This window comes from Mchenga conophoros, linkage group LG5 (genome assembly GCF_057382185.1).
Source record: "Mchenga conophoros isolate Kocher_MC1m ecotype Shallow Benthic linkage group LG5, M_conophoros_male_GT1.1, whole genome shotgun sequence".
In the NCBI taxonomy this organism is placed as follows: Eukaryota; Metazoa; Chordata; class Actinopteri; order Cichliformes; family Cichlidae; genus Mchenga; species Mchenga conophoros.
The window spans coordinates 21,160,980-21,183,436 of NC_140530.1; the positions used below are offsets into that span (position 1 = coordinate 21,160,980).

The window sequence follows — 22,457 nt, forward strand, 5'->3', positions numbered from 1 at the left end:
AATGGTTTTATAAGAAGTGATGTAATTGCGTGGTGGTTGGGATCCCTTCACAAATACCTCCACACTACTTACTTCTGTAATTACGGCACAGGAGAAAATGTCTCATGTTGCCTGTACTGCTGTACTAACTTTGGACCCTGAACCCCACGGACCCAGCAGGAAAACACCTTCAACAGGCTTAGTTTGAGTATTTTTTGCTAATCTGGCTAAAAAGACAACACTCATGTTGAACTGATACTGACATTTATATTTTTAGTTTTTTTCCCTGGTTCTGACATTTTGCACCAGTTAGTCTGCACTGATAAAACAAAATCTAAATATACAACATGCTGTGGGTTTACAGAGGACTATGTGAATGTGTTTCTGTGGCCAGTAAGAAACTATTATTGTATATTGATACTGCTTTGGTTTCCTGACATGTGTGTGACGTGTCAAAGACGAGTGTTTGTTAAAGTCAGGTAGATGTAGTCTTTGGAGGCATTTCTGTCAGCTGTGTGTCAGCTTCATGATGAGTGGACATCTGCTGTTTGTCATCCTTCTCTGTAAGTAAAACTTTCTGTCATATACATTGTTTAAATGTGAATCTGCTACTTACACTCAATAGCAATATAAAGTTGAATTTTTAATCTTGCTAGTTTTATATTATTATTGGAGCTTTTTAATTTGTTAACTAATTGTTTCTCCAACAGATTCTTTTTGTGAGATCAAAGGTCAGTCTATAAATTTGATATTTCTTTTGACAGTCACTTTTATTGATATTTAACATATTTCATACACATGCAGTTAGGTCCAGAATTATGTGCGCAGAGACAGCCTTTTTCTAATTTTCTTTCTGTACATTACCACAATGAATTTTACACGAAACAATTCAGATGCAGTTGAAGTGCAGACTGTCAGCTTTAATCCAATACGTTTAACAAAAAGATTCCATAAAAATGAGAGGAACTAGATCAATTTAACACAATCCCTTCATTTGAGGTGCACAAAAATAATTGGACAAAAACGTAAATTAAATAACTAAAAATGAAATGTCCATTTCGAATACTTGGTTAAAAACCCTTTGGTGGCAATAACAACCTGAAGTTTTGAACTCATGGACATCAGCAGATGCTGGGTTTCCTCCTTTTTAATGCTCTGTCAGACCTTTACTGCAGTGGCTTTCAGTTGCTGATTTTGTGGGCCTTTCTGTCCAAAGTTTAGTCTTCAACAAGTAAAATGCATGCTCAATTGGATTAAGATCAGGTGACTGACTTGGCCATTCACGTCTTTGCTTTAATAAACTTCTTTGCTTTAATAAACTCCTGGGTTTCTTTGGCTATATGTTTTGTGTCATTATCCATCAGTATTTTGAAATGCCACCCAATCAATTTGACTGCATTTAGCTGGATTTGAGCAGACAGTATGTCTCTGAACACCTCAGAATTTATTTGCTTTTTCTGTCCTGTGTCACATCATTAATAAACACTAGCAGCCCTGCACGCCCAAACCATCACACTGCCTCCGCTGTGTTTTACAGATGATCTAGTATGCTTTGGATCATGAGCTCTTTGATTTTTTCTCCCATACTTTTTTCTTGTCAGCATTCTGGTAGAGGTAGATCTTGGTTTTATCTGTCCAAATAATGTTTTTCCATAACTTTGCTGGCTTTTTTAGATGTTTTTAAGTGGGTTTTTTATTTTAGATGTTTTAAGTCCAGTTTAGCCTTCCTATTCTTGAGGCTTATTAGTGGCTTGCACCTTGCAGTGAAACCTCTGTATTTACTTTCATATAGTCTTCTCTTTATGTTAGACTTGGATATCGATACACCTTCCTTCTTGAGTGTTTTTCATGTGGTTGGCTGGTGTGAAAGGCAGGGCTCTAGACTAACTTTTTGCCATGGTTGCACTGGTGCGCCTAAAAATAAAATTTAGGCGCACCAGCACAAAATTTAGGCGTACAAGCACAAAAGTTAGGCGTACCCAAATCTTTTAACTGCATTACTTAACACCGCAGTAAATGCAGTGCATCATATTGTCAGCTTGGCTGTATCTTAGCCAGGGAAACTGGTCAAGCCACTCGATTCGAAATTTATACATTTTCTCACTTTTACTTTCAGTGGACTCCGGCTGGGAGTCGATCGTATGTGGCTCATTTTCTGATGCCGTCTCCGGATCAGTGTTTGACAAAAACAGAGAGGTTGATGGCTCCGTGTCAGAGCGCTGGCTGAGAATTTTGGACTGATCAGGCCTTAACTTAACGAAAAAGTTATCAATTGTTCTTTTCATATTTTCTCAATACCAACTTCATACACTTCTGACCTGGGCTACTCACCCTTCTCTATCTGCCCGCACTTTCAAATGTAAACACAAGTAGGTCTGCAGGAATATCTGGACCACGGCCAATCACAGAGGTCCCCGCCTCTGAGTATCTCTGATTGGTTTAGAACACGACATGGGCATAATGTGTGTCTGTTGTTGAACACACGGAGACTTTCAGGGTTGCTGAAACTTTTTTTCCGAGAAAATACTTGGTTGCATCGGTGCAACCAAGTATTTTTTTTACTTGGTCGTACCGGTGCAACCAAGTATTTTTTATTAGTCGCACCATGGAGAAATTTGGTCGCATTTGCGACCAAATTGGTCGCACTCTAGAGCCCTGGTGAAAGGGTTTCTCATCACATGGAAATTGATTGAATCTAAATTTGTTTCCAAATATAAATGGAATTAACTGTATGTTATTCTTTAACTTTGCAGCTCTTCCTGAACCTAAACTGACAGTGAGCAGATCAGAGATCACAGAAACAGATTCAGTCACACTGAAATGTGAGGCATCCTCTGTTCCTATGCCTCGGTGTTCTTTCTACTCTCCCACTGGAGGAACTGTCAAAGAATTGCCCTGCTTGACGACACTGACAGCAACCGAATTGCTGAAGATGGCAAATGTCAAATCACCTGCTACTGTTAAACTGAACTGTTTTTACACAACGCAGCCTGGAGCACCAAACTCTCCATACAGTGACTTTTCCAGCATCATCATTCAAAGTGAGTGGCTTTAGCACTGATTACTGATGGTAATGCAGAATTAACACAAGCAACGCATGCTTTCAGCATGTTGCTCATGTTCACAGATATAATCCTAATGTTAATTAACGCTTCAATTCTTCAGCTCCTCTTCCACCTAAACTCATTGTTAATCCACTGGTGATCACAGAGACAGACTCAGTCACACTCAACTGTGAGACTCCCCCATCTGTTTCTGTGCCTGAATGTTATTTCTACACTTTGAGTGGAGGCATAGTCAACAAGTTTTCCTGTCTAACAACACTGACAGCAACCAAACTGCTGGAAATGGCAAATCTGAGAACACCTGCTGAAATTGAAGCAAGTTGTTATTACACTGCACACTCTGGAGAGTTAACATCTCCATACAGTAACATGTCCACCATTAAAGTACAAAGTAAGTGACTTTCTATTCTACCCGATTATACATTGGACATATATAATAATGCATTATATAATACAATATATAATATATTGTATTATTGTAGGGTCTACCTTAAAATTTAAAGTGCCTTTAGGCAGCTGTTTTTGTAATTTGGTGCTGTATGAATAAAATTGAATTGAAATATTCATACAGTATCCTAACAGCAGAAGTTTTGTGTTGTAACATTTCAGTTTTCAATGTGACTTTAGGGACAAATCCAAAGGATGCAAGCACGACGGATTTAACAACCATTATTGCTGGTAAAACATCATCATCGTCATAAAACGTCATCTGTTTTAAGTTTGTCCACTATTCTAACTTACAAACACTAGTGCCACATACAGTAAATGTTATTTAATTACACAACAGTAACAGGTTTTGTAAATCTTGGTTTTACAAAACCAAATTTACAAAAGTTCAGATTCTATATAAAGATGTAAATAAAAACAAAATGCAAAGATTTTTAAATTGTCTTTTTCTATTCTACGTCATTATACAGTCATACAGTAATCACAAATGTTTCATGCTGTAATATTCCAGTCTTAAATTTAGGGACAACTTCAAAGGATGGAGGAACCACAGATTTAATCACTGTCATTCCTGGTAAAACATCATCTGGGGACAAAGTTCACACAGGTACCTGTCATGAACGTATATCATTTTGAAAGTTTTAAATGTTATCTAATTACAAAGCAGTGACAGATCTAAATCCATCTTTGTTTTACGACTCAGAATCCAAAAAAGTTATAATGTTGCGCAAGATGTAGATAAAACCTAAATGCAAAGATTTACAAATCTCGTAGACCTGTATTTCATTAACAATGAATAAAATAAACTGCAAGGTGTGTGATTTTCTATTCCACCTCATACATTTATACAGTATGCTAATCACAGATGTTTCCTGCTGTAATATTCCAGTCTTAAATTTGTTTTTAGGGACAACTTCAAAGGATGGAAGAACCACACACAGGAAGAACACCACTGTCATTCCTGGTAAAACATCATCTGGGGACAAAGTTCACACAGGTACCTGTCATGAACGTATATCATTTTGAAAGTTTTAAATGTTATCTAATTACAAAGCAGTGACAGATCTAAATCCATCTTTGTTTTACGACTCAGAATCCAAAAAAGTTATAATGTTGCGCAAGATGTAGATAAAACCTAAATGCAAAGATTTACAAATCTCGTAGACCTGTATTTCATTAACAATGAATAAAATAAACTGCAAGGTGTGTGATTTTCTATTCCACCTCATACATTTATACAGTATGCTAATCACAGATGTTTCCTGCTGTAATATTCCAGTCTTAAATTTGTTTTTAGGGACAACTTCAAAGGATGGAAGAACCACACACAGGAAGAACACCACTGTCATTCCTGGTAAAACATCATCTGGGGACGAAGTTAACACAGTTATCTGTCATGAACGTTTGTCATTTTTACAGTGTGGCTGTAATATTATTTTTAGTTTGTCCACTACCCTTCCACATAGGATACATGTTATGTAATCACATAAAAATAGCACCCTACCCTAACCCTATAAATAAATAAATAAATAAAACCAGAATGCAGTGATTTATAAATCTTATCAATCTGAGTCACCATCTCAGCTTCATCGCGGTATTAGTTTTGTGCAACTGAAAAAGAGATTTTCTTGTTTATGACTTCTCATGCTACAAAACAGGTAAACTGACATGGAAACCACTGATGGTTTCAACTAGTTGTGGATTTGCTGTGGGTGTTGTCTTACTGGGATGTTTACTTGTGAGGAATCTGCAAAGAACTGGTGAGAAATGCTGTTTATTTTTATTTACCTTTTTAATGAATTCCAAATACATTGTTTACTTAAATACTGAAACTGCTTTTCTTACACAAAATTGAGAATTATAAAAAATATTTGAAATTCAATATTTTAAATGCAATTTTTCCACTTTTTGTTAAAAAAAATTCTAATTCATTTTCAGGTTTTGCATAAACGAGACAGAAAATAAATACAGTGTTCCCTCGTTTATTGCTGGAGTTACATTCTAAAAATAACTCGCGATAGGTGAAATCAGCTTTATTTTTTACAATTATTATAGATGTTTTAAGGCTGTAAAACCCCTCATTATACACTTTATACACTTTTCTTAGACAGACATCAACATTTTCACACGCTTCTCTCTTGTTTAAACACTCTTAAAGTTCAAACCTTTTTAGAAAAATATGTCCAGCATTATAGAATGAAACCAAAGATCAAACCCTGTTTTCAAGTCCAGAACATGGGAATAGAGTAGCCGTGAGAGAATTCAACATTAATGAATCAATGGTACGGAAGTAGAGGAAGCAAGAAGAATGAGTTAAGTTTGACTTATCTGACTGTTTTGTTTCGCTTAATGCGCCTTATAATCCAGTGTGCCTTATGTTCCGAAAAATATGGTAACTTCTACCTTCCTTTAGCATTTCAAGTCCAACATTTTGTGCGATGCTTAGCATCTTCCTCTGCCTTTTGGGTGCTACCGCAGGTGCCTTTGACGTCGACACTGTTGTGTTTGTTGTCTTCTGCTAGCGAAGATTTATGTAAATTTGACAAGCTGAACGTTTTTTGTACTCTACAGGAGATTGATTGACAATGGTCTACAGCTGATCAGGACACAGAACACAATGCGCTGTAAAAAACAAACAAAGAAACAAACAAAAAAAGCATGCAAAATTGCACCCCAAAAACATTTGCGAAACAGCGAGGCCGCAAAAATTGAAGCGCGTTATAGCAAGGGACCACTGTAAATAAATAAATGTGAGCTTTTTATCTACTTCATTTATTTTCTCTGTATAATCTATGACATCATGTGCAGTGGAGTCAGATGGAGAATTGGATTAGGCATGGAAGCTCATAGTGTTCCGTGTTGTAGCCTTATAATTCCAAAGTAAATATCTCAAGCATAAATTACATCTAATGTCATATGACTTAAAACTTAAGTTACTGTGTATAATTATCAGAACTGGTTTGTTTAGTATTGCTTTAGTATTTTTTTCTCCAATATTTCCTTGTGGATCATGAAAGTTGTTTGATCAGCAATTACTTTTTTGTTTTCTTTCTTTTTTTTTTCTTTTTTTAAATAGTTCCAGTAAATTCTGTTACCAGCAGGTAAGACATGCTTTAACTTTTTCTGCAACTGTTTTCAATAGTTTCTGTACTGGAAATGACTTTGTTGTTGTTTTTTTCCTTGTAGATCACAAGCCCACTGCACTGGTAATGTAAACCCTTAGTGACTTTAAGTTTTTTGCAATTCTCACCTATAGTATCTTTATATTTTTGCCTTTTTGTGTTTTCTTTTTTTTTCACTTTCAATTGTAGATGGCTTAATGAACACAACACATCTTGGAGAAAGGGTAATTAAAAACAAAAGCTCTCTGATGTAACATTCTGAGCTAGTGGTTCTGAAAAGTATCTGGACACTTCAAGCTGTAGCAGATGGGTACCTTTTGAAGTAATTTAAAAAAAAAAGAAGCATCCTTTAACCCCTTTCAAAACACTGAAATTCACATAGTCTCAATGGAATGAGATGTTTGCACTATTAATAGGCTTTGTGACTAGAGAAATTTTAAGCGTGAGAGAAGACTTTGAGCAGTCACATGTATTTTCAAATAACATTTATGAGTAGGGATGGAAATCACTTCTTGCAGAGAATTGGTTGTACCATGGAATTGTTAGTCTGCTTGCCTGTAAGTTTGCTTATAGGTGCCTCTTGCACTATAATCAGCTGCTTTCAGTTCATTTGTCAGAGATGGAAAATAAATAAATACAATCCAAATTTTACTGAACAAAAGTATGAGAGTGTGATGGTACAATGCAAACTGCATCAAGAATAGAAACAACTGCATTATACTGCAAATATAACTTTGGCTCTTTGCAAGCATGGTAATGATACGTTTGCAAGAACCCAGAGTGAAGCACAAAAGTAATGTAATGAATGATTTAATTAATTATTTTCTCCTTCTCCTTTTTCTGTCCTGAGCCCAGGTAATGTCCCTTTTTTGAGGAGACTGGACAGCTGAGGTAAAGGCAAGGACTGTTTTGGCAGTCAGATAGGGGCATGCTTATTTGTATTTTTGATAAAAGCATCATAAAGTATTTCCATACGAGCTCTACAACAGTGATATAGAGCTGATTCTCTTCCAGTTGTAGTTCCATAAATCATGAGAGAAACCTTGATCACAGAAATGGATAAAAGCTCATTTAAAAACTATTTGTGGTCTTGATTTTGAAGCTTCAATTTTCTGACTGCAGCTACCACACAGAGGCCACTGATATAATTTGCAAAACCACAATATAAGAGTATTTATGCAGAGTCTTAGTTAAAAATAAATCATTTTCTGGGCATTTAAGATTTGGATGAGTTTTAGCTCTAAATTAGTTAACTGGTTGTATTAATCACACATGGATTTAAACTCTCTGAGGAACAGAAGACAACCAGTTATAATCTCCAGCCAGTAGAATTTCATTAAGTTCATTCCAGATGAAACTCACAAACATCATAGAAGTCTGCTGTCGAAGTGTCCAAATTCTTTATGGGGCCACTTTCCAGTATGTATATTATAAGGCTTATCAGGCTAAATGTATTGATATAAAATATTTTTTTCCACTCTTCTAATTTTCCCATCATCTCTTCAATAATCATCCTCTCACTTGCCTTATTTCGTTTTTTCAAACTAGCCACCTCCAGGTAACCAGCAAGCCTACTCTGTAATCACCTCAGTACCTGCTGCTGATCCAGGTGAGCTCCTTTGTATCCTTATTTGTAAGAATGTAAATGATACAATTACATGGAAAATTTGTTAAAACCTCAAAACCCTTTTTCTATAACATGCTTTGCATCAAAGAATTTCCTTTTCAATTGCAGATTCTACTCAAGAGGATGGACAGCAACTTCAAAAAAATGAAGTAAGTCTGTCACAAGCAGAGGTGGCAAAAGTATGGACATTCTTAAGCAGAAGTGTTAAAGAAATTAACATTGGAGACATTGGAGAGAAGAAAAAAAAAGAAAATATACTTCAGCAAAAATGTTGTGAGATTTCGAGTTACTTCTGTGAGATCCCGCAAGTTTTTAATTTAAGTCCATGCACTTCCAGGTCAGTACTGAGACCATGGAAACAACCATAGAGATGAAAGACAAACACTCGCGGCAGAGATACATTGAGTTTTACTTTGAACTTCACCTAAAATATGATAACATTAAATCAGTGCTTGACAGTACACAGGTTTTTATAATGAAAGATTTCTAAAGAGAGTTCTTTGTAGAGAGTGTAAGCAGACACAGTTGTCACAAGGCGCATTCTGACATGGCAGTCTTGGTTGAATTCATTAACAATCAGCAGCAGTACTCTCGACAGTTTTACAGGTACTGATGGAAGTATGATAGATGTAGGGGGACAAAGTATTTCTCAATCTCTTGCAAAACTTTTGCAGGATCTTGCAATGGTACATCTTTTTGTTTTTTTCTCCAGTGTCCCTTTCGGGACTCTGTACATTTGAAATTACCTGCCTCTTAAAAAATATTATACCCTTATCCTCACTAGCTAGATGCTGAAGTACCATGATCACAATTTGTGGACATCTGCACGTGTCCTGGTGTTTTGCTATAAAAAGCACCGGCCCATGTTAACCCCTATGGTGCTATAAATTAAGCAAAAATACAGTAAATGCAGTAATGTGAAAAAATAACTCAACTCAAATGTCCTAAAACAAAAGTAACAAGCCTGTTTTGAAAATGTAAGATGCAGAAAGTATTAGTTATGTTAAAATGTAAGGAGTAAAAGTGAAAAGTTGTCAGAAAAATAAATGCTCAAGTAAAATACAGATACCTTAGAAGTATTTGTACTTCGTTACTTCCCACCTCTAGTCACAAAGGCAACATCAGATCTATTGGTCATATAAGTTCTTAGGTAATACAGTTTATTTTCTTTTTTCCGCCCAGTCTGACATATACGATTTGTACTCAACCATCCCAGAGGAGCCAGCTACATCAGCCCTGAAGAGTATGGTGTATAGCACTGTGAACCCTATGTACACCTCTGTGAACCCCGTGTAAAATGCAAATGAAGATAGTTTTAAGTTGACTGCCTTAAGGCAGTTTCATAGCATAAATGTTAAATCCCTGACTAAACTAAAATGTTAAAAAGTGTTGTTTTCTGATGTGTTGTCTATTTTATGCTTAACACATTTTTTTGTAATAGGATATATTTTGTTTTCCCTCCAGGACTGTATATAAATAGCATCACATTTATAATCAATGTCTGCAATACAGCTACACAAACTCACCCACACAAAAAAGTAGCTTAATGTGTAAATGATGGAAAATATTTATTTGCATTTATTCATCAGCTTTCCTAAACATGTAGTTACGAGTATGTGGTCACCTTGACAAATGGCTGAACACATCAATGCCACATTCTTCAAACACACTGCTCTTATTCATGCATCTTGTATCTTTCTTAAATATCATTTGCTTAAAAACAGAATAAACAGAATAAAGCCATTTAATATTTTCTGGTGTCTCACTACTATTTTCCATGATCCATTACAGACATCAAAGCAAATTTAGTAAAACAAATACATTGTTTTAACAAACTGAGGACTGTGGTAGCACTATCAACTGTTTGTAATGATTTACTGCCTAAAACAAAGACCACTCTGCATTCTTTTCTCATTTCACAAAAGTGCATTTTACATTCTGGAGACAATAGCTTTCATATTTTTCCTGACACAACAAATTATCAAACATTTAATGTCTTCCTGTGCACAAAGGCTTGTCTTAGACTTTGAGCAAAGCACTCTCACTTGTTGAGAGGCATTCTGCGTTTTTTTCTTCTAATAAATTCAGCACACATGTAGAGCAAACTAACTCTCGGTGGTGTGCTGATCAAAGTCACCCAGCACTCCTGTTATTCTCATTTTCTTTTGTTCTCTGCATTAATGGATGTGTCTCAGTGCTACTGATAAAGATTTTGTCTTTGTAGAGTGCTGCCTGTATTAGAGGTATGAGCAAATTCATGTTTTTATGTGTCTATAAGCTTCCTCTAGTTGAGTTAGTCCTTACTGATTTCCACTGCAGCTGCTATTGGTCACCTGCTGATGGTCGCTGTTATCAGAGGCAGCAGAGCTGCTGCTAAGGGACTGGAGAAGCGTGTTGCTGAACCGCACTCCATGGCATTTTCCTGTAAGACACACAATCAATTGTAATATTGCAGTACACATGCTTTTTAGTAAACTTACCAGTTTGAATGCGTTGTATTTGGCAGTGACAGTACTGAATATAAACGTCATATCATATCTTTAGATAACTTTTTTAATCATATTAACTTTACACATATAATGTTATTTATATGTTAAAACAAAGTAAAGTAATGTCCCCTTGGAATTGCAATGTACGAGTGAAAAATACAGATGTGGACAGAGATGGGCAGTAACACGTCACAAGTAACGCGTTACTGTAATCTGATTACTTTTTTCAAGTAACGAGTAATGTAAGGGATTACTATTGCAAAAACGGTAATTAGATTACCGTTACTTTCACGTAAGCACACTGCGTTACTGCGTTACTAAAACCGTGATGAATGTCTCATGACAGTGACGTAAGCGAGTGCGACGTTGGTGACAACAGCTGTGTGCAGATCAACAATGGATAATATATCGAGTGCGGGAGAGAGTATGAGCGTGCAGCGTTTAAAGCGTGGAAGTACTGACCTTACTTTGAGTTTGATTCCATAAAAAGTGACAAAAACATTAGTGTCTGTTGTGCGTGGGAAGAAAACTGCTTTTTACAGCAAAAAAAACCCCTAAACTTCCAAGCAAGCACCGAGTGCGCAACGACGTAATGGGAAATTCACAGAGAAACCCGCGGATTCTTCCACTGACCGCTGCGGCTCACCTGCACCAGGGCACACCTCCGCCTACCCCACTCCTGCTTTACAGGTGAAAATAGAGCAACAGGACCGCTAGTCTTTGACTTTATTTATTTTCTGCTGTGTTTTACTTGCATCTATTTGTAAGAGTGTAAACACAACAAAAATATTTTATTTTATGTGCTGGAATGTGCAGAAAAAAGGTTTAAATGTTAAACAAATTTCTTCCAGTCAGAGAATGGTGCATATAATTAAGTTTTTGCTTGATGCATAAAGTTAAAAGATTTAAAGTTTAACATTTTAAAAAGAGACTTTTCCATTTGATTACATTTTGTATGATGGATTATGCAGAAAAAGTAGAATTGGGCTGAAAGATCTATCGCTTTATCACCTATTCAGGCTGTAAATCGTGTTTTTAAAATGTAACTAAATAACTAAGTAATTAATTACTTTTGAAAATAAGTAATCAGTAAAGTAACAGGATTACTTTTTTGGGGAGGTAATCAGTAATTAGTTACTGATTACTTTTTTCAAGTAACTTGACCAACACTGGATGTGGACAATCAGGATTTCAACAAACCAAAGAAACCAGCCCTCTAAAATTCTGGGATGAATTAACAATTCATAGCTGAAAATTTTAAATATATAATTTTAAATGTGTATATATATTTTGAACAGATTATTTTTAAGACATTTAATGCTAGAAGAGGATATGCCATCATGACTCCACATTGTGTTGGTCTTTCATATACCACTGTAGACCATATCTTAAAACTTAGAAGCAAGCCAGTGGGTTAAAAGTCAACTACTAGTTCCCTATTACTACTACTACTTTAACTACTATCTCTAAAACTAACTATTATATTATTATAAAATTATTGTGTTACAAAAAATAACAGTTTCAGTTATGTTATATGTAAGTATATTACCATTGTCACATTTTCATAGAGTAGCACATAAACTTATTTGTGTTTTCTTTACTTTCAGCTTTCACTGTATACATGTTGACCTGCATACATACACGTAGATCAAAACTTTCACATACCTCAGGGTGGAAAGGATGACATGATTCAGGCTTTTTTCTGTCCTTCTGATACTTCAGTCTCTCACATTTTAGTGACTCGTTGTGTTCAAAGGAGTCAAGGGTGTAAGAATAAATCAACAAGATATGGTTCTAAGTTTGAAACCCAACTAGCATGCATTAAACCTCACTTACCCTAAACCACAACTTCAAATTTAACCCTAAGTGTAATCATCTCAATAGTAAACCCCTCAAGATGAAATTCATAATGATCACTTTTTCTCACAGCCAGCTAAACATATTTAGGAAACAAATTTTAAAAAAACAACAACTTTCAACTATTTTGTTTCAGTTCATGAAATGTCTCTGCTTCATACAGAAAGGATATATATGATCTCAATGGGATCCATTGTCACTGGAGGAGCACTGCTGCAGTCACACTTATTATCCACAACAACCATGAACAGGTTGCTGCTGGGAATCTGCTGTATGACAAAAGATCTGCAGCACAAACACAAAGTCTAATTTTAAAAAAAGTTTAATGTTGGTTAAATGTAATCAAATGATACTATTAGATTATTATTTCATGATTAATAGACAGTTCACTTTGCAGCACCTGATGCAGCCGTCGCACTCAGTGTTTCCGGTTGTTTCTTTGATGGTGCGTTCAGACACAAATGCAGGGTATTCTGTATCACATGGTACCATCATGGTTTTACCCCGAGATCTCTGAGCTGAACGTGAAACAGAGCAGGTTTAACTGAAACACAGAGGCTTTACAAAATCAGCATTAAGCAGAAGAGGTTTTCTTTCTGCCACTCACACTTTCCAAATATTCTCCCTCTCTCAGATCTCAAATGCCTATAAATCATCACGAAGTTACGGTTACCTTTAACTGAGAGATCAATATTCCACCAGCTGTACAGGTTAAATTCTAGCAGGAAACTAAGAGAAAAGCAGAAACATAAAACATAATCAGTGTTTGTGATGAAAGTTATGAGAATAGAGTAAACCATACTAAACAAATATTTTATCAAAAATTCTTACATGACAAGTTCAGTCAGAAGCCATTTAACTACAGAAAATGGCTAAAAGACAAAGAAAAGATAAGGTCAGCTTTTTTATTTGCTTTGTTTTGTATTGATTGTTGTAAATGCTGTAGTTCATTTTCCACTTGTTCAACATGCATCAGCCACATGCAAATGATAACCACAAACTGAAATATGTTCGATGGCCAGTGGTTTAGTTTGAGGACATATGCAGCTGTAGATGTTGTGAACCACAGATTATAAATATCCTTTGACTTCTCTTCCTCTAAACGCTGTCTGTTGCACACTTACATCTGACAAAGTGCGTGCACTGTCACTGCTCCCAGCATACTCTCTGCAAAGGGCCTGGTAGTCATAAAGAGTGATCCTGAAACACACACAGCACAGTGAAGGTCTTAATAAACATCCGATCTCATCATCATCATCATCGTTTATTTATATAGCACTTCGAAAACACACCTGGTAGACCAAAGTGCTGTACAATAAAAATATAAATATAGTAATAAAATAGCAAAAACCAAACATAGCAATAAAATTAATAAAAATGTCAGTTACCCACAGAGTTAAAAGCCAGGGAGTAAAAATAGTTTTTTTTTTATCTGGACTTAAAAACTGGCACTGATGTAGCCTGTCTAATATGGAAAGGAAGAGTTTTTCAAAGCATTGAAGCCGAAATAGAGAACGCTCAGGCTCCTCTAAGTTTCAGCCGTGACTTAGGGACTGAAAGCAACAGCTGCTCAGCTGACCGAAGCGAACGAATGGGGACATGGGGCTTCAACAAAACAGACAACACAAAAAGTCCAGTTTGAGAGATACGATTTTAACCACAAAAGTGCCGAACCAGAAATTCCCACACAGTGCTGTAAGCGGGAGATCAGCAAATCGTGATCCACTGTGTCGAATGCAGCGGTCTTGTCCAACAAGACAAGCACTGCATATTTACCACGCTCTGTCGTTATCAGAATGTCATTCATAACTTTTACGAGGGCTGTCTCCATACTGTAAAAGGGCTTACAGCCGGACTGAAAGATTTCACACAATTGAGAGTCATTCAAATAGTCCATCAACTGAGTATAAGCAATCCTTTCCAGGATCTTACTCAGAAAGGGAAGCTTGGAGATGGGTCTAAAATTTGACATGACTGAGCTGTCTAACCCTGGTTTCTTAAGTAAAGGATGTATGACTGCATGCTTAAATTCGTAAGGTACTTGACCAGACAAAATACTAGTATTGTATAGTATACTAGTATGTTCAGAATGTGTGGTCCGATGGTAGGAAATACCTTTTTGAGAAAGCGGGGAGGAACAACATCATTTGGAGAGCCACACGGCTTAGATTTCAACACAGTTTCACTAAAACAGGTAAAACAATTGGTAGAAAAGCAAGAACCATGCATGCCAGATCAGCAGAGGTCTCAACCTAGCAACCTTGTCCACAAAATAATTAAGAAACTTATTGCACATAACCTGAGAAGAGTGCAAAAGAACATAGCCTTCTGTATTAAGTACATAATTTATAGTGTTATAGAATACACGAGGGTTATGCGAGCTGGCAGCAATAAGTTGAGAAAAATAGGAGTGCTTGGCAGCCTTTGCTGTTCTCTGATAGACGTTCACAACAGTGAAGGAGAGGAGCCCGTTCGCACAAACAGAGTTCAAAACTGGTGTGGCGTGTTGAAGGGGATAGCTGCTTAAAGTCTTGCTTAAATGTGCCTTATTCTCATATATAACAGCATGCTTTTTAGCCTTTGAGTTTAATTTATTAGGTTAAAGCTCAACCAGTTGTTTAACTGTGTCTCAAACCTTTTGAAGGATCCCATTTGTAGCAGTTTGTTCATAACAGCACCTTCCACCTCTCCAAAGAAAAGCCCTGTCTGAGAGAGAAATGATGTCAAAGCACACCAGAAAGCATGAAAAAAAGGATTTTAATTTGTTTAATTGTGTTTTATTTAAGCAGCATTAAGCATTCACAAAGAAACATGAGATGCAAGCTGGCTTTTTAGGGCATCAGCATGTAAATAGCGTCTACCACAGTGAGGTGGTAACCACTGAGACCAGGGGCCTGTTCTTCGTACGTCGCTTACTACATCCAAGATCAAATGACACATCCAAGACCAAACCATCGCGCTAACCGTGAGCTCGCTAATCCGGTTCCCCGAACACACCTGCTGTTGACGATCAGTACAGCTGGACGCAGGAATGTGACATCACTGGGTGTCGTAAAAGGGGCTACGCATCGATAGTAGAAACATTGATCGGCAACCCGCTGATTGGTCGGCGAAAATGTCCAAGGGGCGTGCTCGGTATTTTCCGGCAGCAGAGCAAGAACTCTTGAGTGAGGGATTTCAGGAGTTTCAGAGTTTAATTAAAACGCAAGAGAACACTGCAAAGGCTGCAAAAGCAAGGAGAGAGGGCTGGCAGAAAGTTGCTGACAAATCAAACTCGTAGGTAATTTAATAATAATAATAATAATGGATTGGGTTTATATAGCGCTTTCCAAGGCACCCAAAGCGCTTTACGATACCACTATTCATTCACTCCCACATTCACACACTGGTGGAGGCAGCTACGGTTGTAGCCAGGCTGCCATATCGCGCCATCGGCCCCTCTGGCCAACACCAGTAGGCGGTAGGGTAGATCTATCATATGACACTATATTGTCCAATATCATATGGCATTATATTATATTATAATATGTTATATTATATCCCCTTTCACATTAGAGCCACAACAGGACCCACAAGAACATGGGAACAAGTAAAAGTGGAATACAGGAGTATTCTACAGAATGGTAATATTTATCTCTTAGATTGCTTTGCGTCTCTTGGCAAGGTAATACTGGCCTGTAATACTCTGTTAGTTTGTTCATAACAGCAACCAAGAAAAGGGCAGAGGAAAAAAAGACAGGTGGTGGTCCTGCACCCCCTCGTCAACAAGTTGGTTAAGTAAATAATACCCTCACGGGAATATCGATATCTCTCTATGAGCACACTGTCGCGCTGAGCTAAAGGATCCTGTCTGTCCCGCAATATACGCTGAATTCTGAGGACTCTCCTTATCAATCTTGCACCTTCCGCAATGGGTTGGTCGCGTATACGGACAGGACATGGCTGCGACAGGCTTCCCAAATCCACCTTCGCTTTTATAGCCGTGGTCTCTCATCTTGATTACACGAAGTAATTTACAATTACTACTCTGAAATATGAATTACATCTGTAATAATCACATACATGTAATAGAATGTTAATAGTTCATTTCCCTTTTTTAGGAAATGACCTGTATGTATCTGTGTGACATCAATAAAAGGATCAAGTGCTGCATTATCTTTAGTTACATTGATAATATTTATTTATGGTGAAACAGTGGAAAAATATCGCTGTTGCTTTCGTATAAATGAAGCGGACATACCTGCGTGGCCGCGATCTAATCCTGTTTACATAAAGTAAACCTGCTCCCGAGCAGGTTTACGCTTACGGCTCTGTTGCTATGACAGCAAGTCCCGGATGAGCTTCGGGGAACCGAACGATCAAAGATCACGCGAAATCGTCAACAATCTAATCCAGCTAACTTACTTAGCGAGGTACGAAGAACAGGCCCCTGGTCAGCTAAATGTTGTGTAGCCGGAGCTATTTGTTCTTGGTCTGCAGTTGAAGGTTATGTGAATGCTCTGATGCACACAATGTAGAGCACTTATATTACCAGATGTTACTTAATGTCTTTGGGATTTTCTAAAGTGGTAAATGCATAGTTCACTCTTCCACTTTGATATTTCCTTTTGACACTAATGCATTTCAAGACTCAATGGAAAGCCATTAAAGGAAGAACTGAATGAATAAATATCATAAAGAAAATTTCTATGCCTAAATATGTAATAGAAAAATTTGCTCGTTTTTTAAATTTATATCTAAATTTGTGCTTTTCACAGAAATGTTAACCCTGGACAAAGGAAGGTCAAAATCTAAAAAGATGAGTATTTTATTAAAAAGAAATACATTCTTCAAGCCAAAACTGGTCCTTTGATGTAGTTTAGTTGCACACAGTACCTGAGACTGTTCTTCTGTAACAAGAATAAATCCATTGTTGTCAATGAGATAACAGTTGATGTCCTGTTTGAAATGTGGATATAAAGATCATAGTCATATTTTCTTCTAATACCTTTCAGCACTCCTCAAGTCAGAATAAAGAAGCTCTCTTACCTCATTATCGCAGCTAATGCTACATTTTCCATCCAGAGCTGTACACTGAGCATATAAAGGACAGGTTAGTTTCATGCATAATCATGAGGCTCACTTTTGTATGAAAAACTGTTGTGACACTTGGTGTGTTGTTACCTGTCTGCAGGCAGTCCAGAACTTCTTCTGAAAGTATTCAAGCTTCATTTGGATCCCTACAGCTGAGAGCAAGACCAAGCAAAAGTGAGCTTGGACATAAGTGCAGCTAGAAACTAAAGATATGACAGAATATTCAAAGTCATTACCAGCAACAATTGGAGATTTCCTGTCATCGAGGAGCTGAATTGCTGTGCTGGCCAAAACCACACTTTTATTTTCTAAAGCTGGAGGAGAAAAGGAGATAAATACAGCTCAAGTTATAGTTTCTGTTCACTAGATGGCACCCTTTACCCAGCAACCGCACAATAAACCTAGTAATGGAGTTCAGTCTGGTCTTTTTTGCAGCCAGATGACTATAATAATTCGGAAATGGGTTCTGTGACAGAACATTTCAGGTTATGATGGCAAAGCCTGGCTGGATGCAGTCATTATTAACAGGGGAAAGGCGGGGCAAATGTCCCGGAGAAGGAAACTGAGATCTCTACCCTCCAGATAGTAGACAGCACGTGAGCCACATTAACGGCAGGAAAGCTGTGAGGGAGATGAGCATCCCACCAGTAAAAACCACAGTCCATAACAGAGAGAGAGACGTAGAAAGACAAGTTAATGCCTACAGCAACCAAATGAATTTGCAAAATGTACAGTGTGCAATGCTGCATTGAGATGAACTTGTATATTAGAAGATACAGGAAAATTTACCAGCATTGTGGAGATAAATTCATGTTTTGTACATTTTTGTACAGGCTCATAGAGCTGATATTTCACACTCCATAATGTTCTGCATACCTGTGCTGAAGGGGATGGAGTAGACAAATGTGCCGGGAACCTGCTCTGCTGCTCTCTTGTACCACAGAGGGAAGTGATCAGCATTAAACACACCCTCCTTGTCCTCTGCTGTCAGGAAATCTCTGAGGAAGCATACAGAGTGAAACTGAGGTGAAGAGCAAAGGATTAGATTCATCAAGTACAATCACAGCCTCACCTCACGCTGAATGGTTAGAGAAATGTTGAGCGGTGGCACTCACCTGTTGGAGAGCTGATCAACGGGTACAAACAGGTTGGTTCTGGAAAGACCCGTACGTGTTCCCAGAAAAGCAATCTCCACTCCTTTGTCTGAGTTTCTGTTGATCGATTTTAAAGCAGTGAGTGTATGCCACAAAAATATACCTGCGCTTTGATTTTACACACTTTCCCTGAACATTTGTGATTGATTTAATGCAGCATGTAATTTAAATTTCTCTTTGAACACAGTATTTGACAAACTGGGTATTTTTACATAAGAGTTAACTTAACACGGATGTTCTTATTAAGTTCATACTTGATTGCTTTTTAGTTATCCATGTAATTATTCACATATGACTTCTGATGCACTTAGTTTGATATTTTATTGGCAAAATTATTTATTTGTGACAAAAAATATTCAGCAGCTTTATCAAAAGGAAATTATCATCAGTTGCAAACATGCATACACATCTTACACATTATTCCAGAATTCAAAGTGTTGCATCATATCCTGTAACAGTGTAATAGTTGATGAAGAATTAGCTTCAGCTATATCAGCCAAAAACTGAATTATACAGATGTATTAATTTGAGTCTTACAAGGCATATCTTTTTAAAGTATGTATAATTTGAACAAAAGATGTTACTTAGAATTAAATAATTTCATAATGTGTCAGAGATTTATAAATACTAGTAATAATTAACTTCATATTTGGGTAAATGCTTCTAAAGTATTAAAGTGATCAAACCTCAGCTACATCGAAGCACCTCTGTGCATATGGCACTAACACAAACAGCACTTCTGACTTTGCTGGTAAAAAATGGCGACTGGATAATTGCTGCACTCCTACTTGCAACATGGAAAGTTTTGCAATCCATCATATCAGCATAGTCAATTAAAACTTAATTTAGCGTCGTGTACACATGCCACCAGATGGCTGTTTTTAACTCCCTGAGGCAACCACAAATTTTCTTAAATGCACAGTAATATATACCCCTGTGACTGCTTAAATGAACACTAAAATCAAATAAATCATATTGTTTTATAATTTAAAAAAAAAAGAAACATATTGCATATCATATTTTTGAGGTTTGGGGGGGCTTTTTTTTAACTTCTACAATCTAATCTTATTTTAATGTTCTTTTATTCAACATGTGTGTTGAGCATAATCTTTATGTGTTTAAATGTATTCAATTATGTGGAATGCAATGTTTTTTTTAATCTATGTTTTTAAAAGCAGACCCCAGGAAGACAATCTGTGCCTTCCTAATAAATAAACAAAACAAAAGATGTCAGTATTTACCCAGCAAACCTGCTGGGCTTCTGTAGGAACCCTTCACCCTTCATTTACAGTGACATTTAAGAGTGCAGATGAATTACAAGCAATCTTGTGATAGTTTGGTATATAATGATAATCATATTATTAATGCTTTATTCACAACTATATCTCAGGAATAGGTACCTAAAGTTTCTTACTCTGACTTGTTGAGAGCCAATCCAGTCCAATAGGCCTCGAGCGGAGCAGTGACCACAGCATCAAATAAAACCTCCTGGATCAGCTCTCTGTCACCTGTAACATCAGAGGATAACATGGGTCTGATTAACTGTATATCCATCTCATTCAACATGTTTTTGTCTTGATCACACTTGATAGGATAATTACATTTCAGAAATTATAGGCTGCTTGTACTATGACTTGCTTATGTGTCACTTTATGTCTTACATTTGAGGTGCGGTCTGCGGCCCGTCATGAAGAGTTTAATAGCTTGAATCTGGGTCAGGTGACGATGTTCATGCTCCTCCTCTATGTTGCAGTAGGTCCTGCATCCAAAAGAGCCACACTGTCAGACCACAGGCCTCAGGATCCCTGGTGATCACAAAGGGGTAACCTACATAACGCATGAATGCCCACTCCCATAACCCCTGTGTTACCATTCGTCTGCCAGGGCGACATCTGGCTGTTCCAGATCACGGAGCCCTGAAAAACACAAGTCAGTAACGCTTCAGCAATGCCGATCTGCAATGACTGAAACACAGAGTAAATTTACATGTGCAAGGATTTTTATCATTAGAGAAATTTGGTTATGTGTTCCTGATGTAAACGTCTTACTTTGTTGTGTTGGTACAAAAACTCATGTATAAATGGATATAAATAACCAGGTTTTATATATTTCCTGTAAATGCCACATTCTCAGGATACTCACTACAGGATACTAACCAAGTAAGATCTTCCTCACAAGCCATTTCTTCATGTATTTGTGAAGTATTCAGACTTAAAAGTGTAAATCAAAGAGTGGAGTACCTGCTTCGAGCGACACATTTCCTCTGAAGAAGTACTTTCCGTGACCTCTTGAGAGAGCTACTCCGACACTAGAGGCACGCACCGAGAAGAACATTAGCCTGAGTCAGTCAACGTTTGAGTAGAAGTGAGACATGAATGTAATAAAACTTTTCTTCCACCTGAATGGAGTTCCTTTGATGTCAGTGTAGTAATAGTCATTGTGCATCTTTAGCACACGCCTCTGAAAGAATAACAGATTCATTCCCTCAGTTCAGAGACAACAAAGAGAACATTCTCATTTGTTATGGAGACACTAAGCGTCTTTATCTGCAGCCTCACCCCTCTATCCACAGTCTTCTTCACCTCCATAGAGAAGGTCCCTGTCCTCCTGTTCACCATAGCATTGCGTAACTAGAAGATAAAGCAGAGAGGGCAAGGCTGGGTCACTGATCATACTACCAGCCGGATTTCAATGCAATTGCACTGTGTTGCAGAAAACTGAGCAATCCCACCATGGCAATTCGTATGCTAATTTGATCTAATAGAAGCCTTTGCCATTACCGAACAAAGTAATAAATGTGTAATTACAGTGTGTAATGAAGTCACTGATTTGCTTAATATTGCAGATCCAAACACATTTAGTGGTTCATATTCTACTAAACATAAAGGCTTAAAACGATATGAATTTTGGCACATACTATGCCATCTTTGTCTTCCCATTCCACCTCCGAGAGATCCACACTGCTGTAGTTGGGCTTCCTCCTCTTCTGACCCTCCTGATACTGCATAGAGGAACACAGCATGCACAACTTAGTGACCTTTTTAGTGTAATATTATTTTATTTGAACTAATAGCTTAACTTAGGTTCAAACATGTCATCTTATCTAGCCTTATTCATCTGTTAAACATACACATAAGACATAATTTTCAAATGCATGAGCCAGATATTAAGGAAATAGATCAATTTAGAAATCATTATTTTTCACTGTAATCTGTCTTTCATGTTGCACTTTCAGAATTAAGACCTACTCTTATTTATCAAGTGCAGTTATTGAGGTTTTGCTGAGTAATTATTTAACAAATCGACTGTGAAATGAACACTGTCAGGTAAATTAAAAATAATTAATATGATTGATAGAAAATCCACGCTCAAACAACTCTACATCGATGCATTAAACTTTAACATGTCAAACTTTGCTACTGAATGTAGTCCCGATCCACATGAAACAACAAGTCAATGACTACGACCACAGCACAGTTTTAGCCACAAAGAGACACAAAGAACCAACACAGACCAACACACACACACACGCACACACAGTTGCACAGAGAGGAATAGCACTAACACTGGCACACACAGATCCACTAGCACAGCCATAGCTCCCGAGGAACCAACGGTGCCAGGGCGAGCGGCTGTGATCTCTG

At 37.2% G+C, this 22,457-nt stretch overlaps 2 protein-coding genes and 2 long non-coding RNA genes across 10 annotated transcripts in view; 3 read left to right on the forward strand and 1 right to left on the reverse strand.

The window, feature by feature from the left end:
- The first annotated feature begins 394 nt into the window (after positions 1-394).
- On the forward strand, positions 395-5,025 carry LOC146574467 (uncharacterized). 3 transcript variants are annotated; one of them, XM_085274128.1, is made up of 8 exons: positions 395-542; positions 690-710; positions 2,733-3,020; positions 3,145-3,435; positions 3,672-3,722; positions 4,003-4,098; positions 4,399-4,488; positions 4,789-5,025. In XM_085274128.1, the coding sequence occupies exons 1-8, from the start codon at positions 506-508 to the stop codon at positions 4,971-4,973; spliced, it is 1,059 nt and encodes a 352-aa protein (XP_085130254.1). In that variant the 5' UTR covers positions 395-505; the 3' UTR covers positions 4,974-5,025. The 3 variants fall into 3 exon arrangements, with proteins under 3 accessions (XP_085130254.1, XP_085130255.1, XP_085130256.1); XM_085274129.1 differs by having other exon boundaries at positions 4,015-4,098; XM_085274130.1 differs by lacking the exons at positions 395-542; positions 690-710 and having other exon boundaries at positions 2,646-3,020.
- A 207-nt stretch (positions 5,026-5,232) lies between these two features.
- LOC146574468 (uncharacterized) lies at positions 5,233-9,791 on the forward strand. The gene is made up of 7 exons (XR_014892470.1): positions 5,233-5,251; positions 6,568-6,592; positions 6,678-6,697; positions 6,803-6,837; positions 8,162-8,222; positions 8,349-8,389; positions 9,423-9,791. It is a non-coding gene; the product is annotated as an uncharacterized LOC146574468 (long non-coding RNA).
- The window catches only part of cacna2d3 (calcium channel, voltage dependent, alpha2/delta subunit 3), a 37,440-nt gene continuing 24,761 nt past the window's right edge, over positions 9,779-22,457 (reverse strand). For 2 of the 5 annotated variants that reach the window (XM_085274124.1, XM_085274126.1), the window contains 21 exons: positions 21,731-21,814; positions 21,372-21,443; positions 21,212-21,273; positions 21,054-21,121; positions 20,684-20,729; positions 20,475-20,572; positions 20,228-20,321; positions 18,775-18,870; positions 18,536-18,657; positions 17,896-17,973; positions 17,750-17,811; positions 17,615-17,659; positions 17,462-17,524; positions 15,222-15,292; positions 13,711-13,786; positions 13,418-13,458; positions 13,260-13,315; positions 12,987-13,104; positions 12,758-12,871; positions 12,395-12,476; positions 9,779-10,662 (listed from right to left, as the gene is read on the reverse strand). In XM_085274124.1, coding sequence (XP_085130250.1) covers positions 10,570-10,662; positions 12,395-12,476; positions 12,758-12,871; positions 12,987-13,104; positions 13,260-13,315; positions 13,418-13,458; positions 13,711-13,786; positions 15,222-15,292; positions 17,462-17,524; positions 17,615-17,659; positions 17,750-17,811; positions 17,896-17,973; positions 18,536-18,657; positions 18,775-18,870; positions 20,228-20,321; positions 20,475-20,572; positions 20,684-20,729; positions 21,054-21,121; positions 21,212-21,273; positions 21,372-21,443; positions 21,731-21,814 — 1,641 coding nt within the window. In that variant the 3' untranslated portion in view covers positions 9,779-10,569. Of the gene's footprint in view, positions 10,663-12,394; positions 12,477-12,757; positions 12,872-12,986; positions 13,131-13,259; positions 13,316-13,417; positions 13,459-13,710; positions 13,787-15,221; positions 15,293-17,461; positions 17,525-17,614; positions 17,660-17,749; positions 17,812-17,895; positions 17,974-18,535; positions 18,658-18,774; positions 18,871-20,227; positions 20,322-20,474; positions 20,573-20,683; positions 20,730-21,053; positions 21,122-21,211; positions 21,274-21,371; positions 21,444-21,730; positions 21,815-22,457 lie in introns of those variants that run through there. The other 3 variants (XM_085274125.1, XR_014892469.1, XM_085274127.1) reach the window with 3 other exon arrangements.
- On the forward strand, positions 15,492-19,145 carry LOC146574470 (uncharacterized). The gene is made up of 3 exons (XR_014892471.1): positions 15,492-16,209; positions 17,344-17,678; positions 17,760-19,145. It is a non-coding gene; the product is annotated as an uncharacterized LOC146574470 (long non-coding RNA).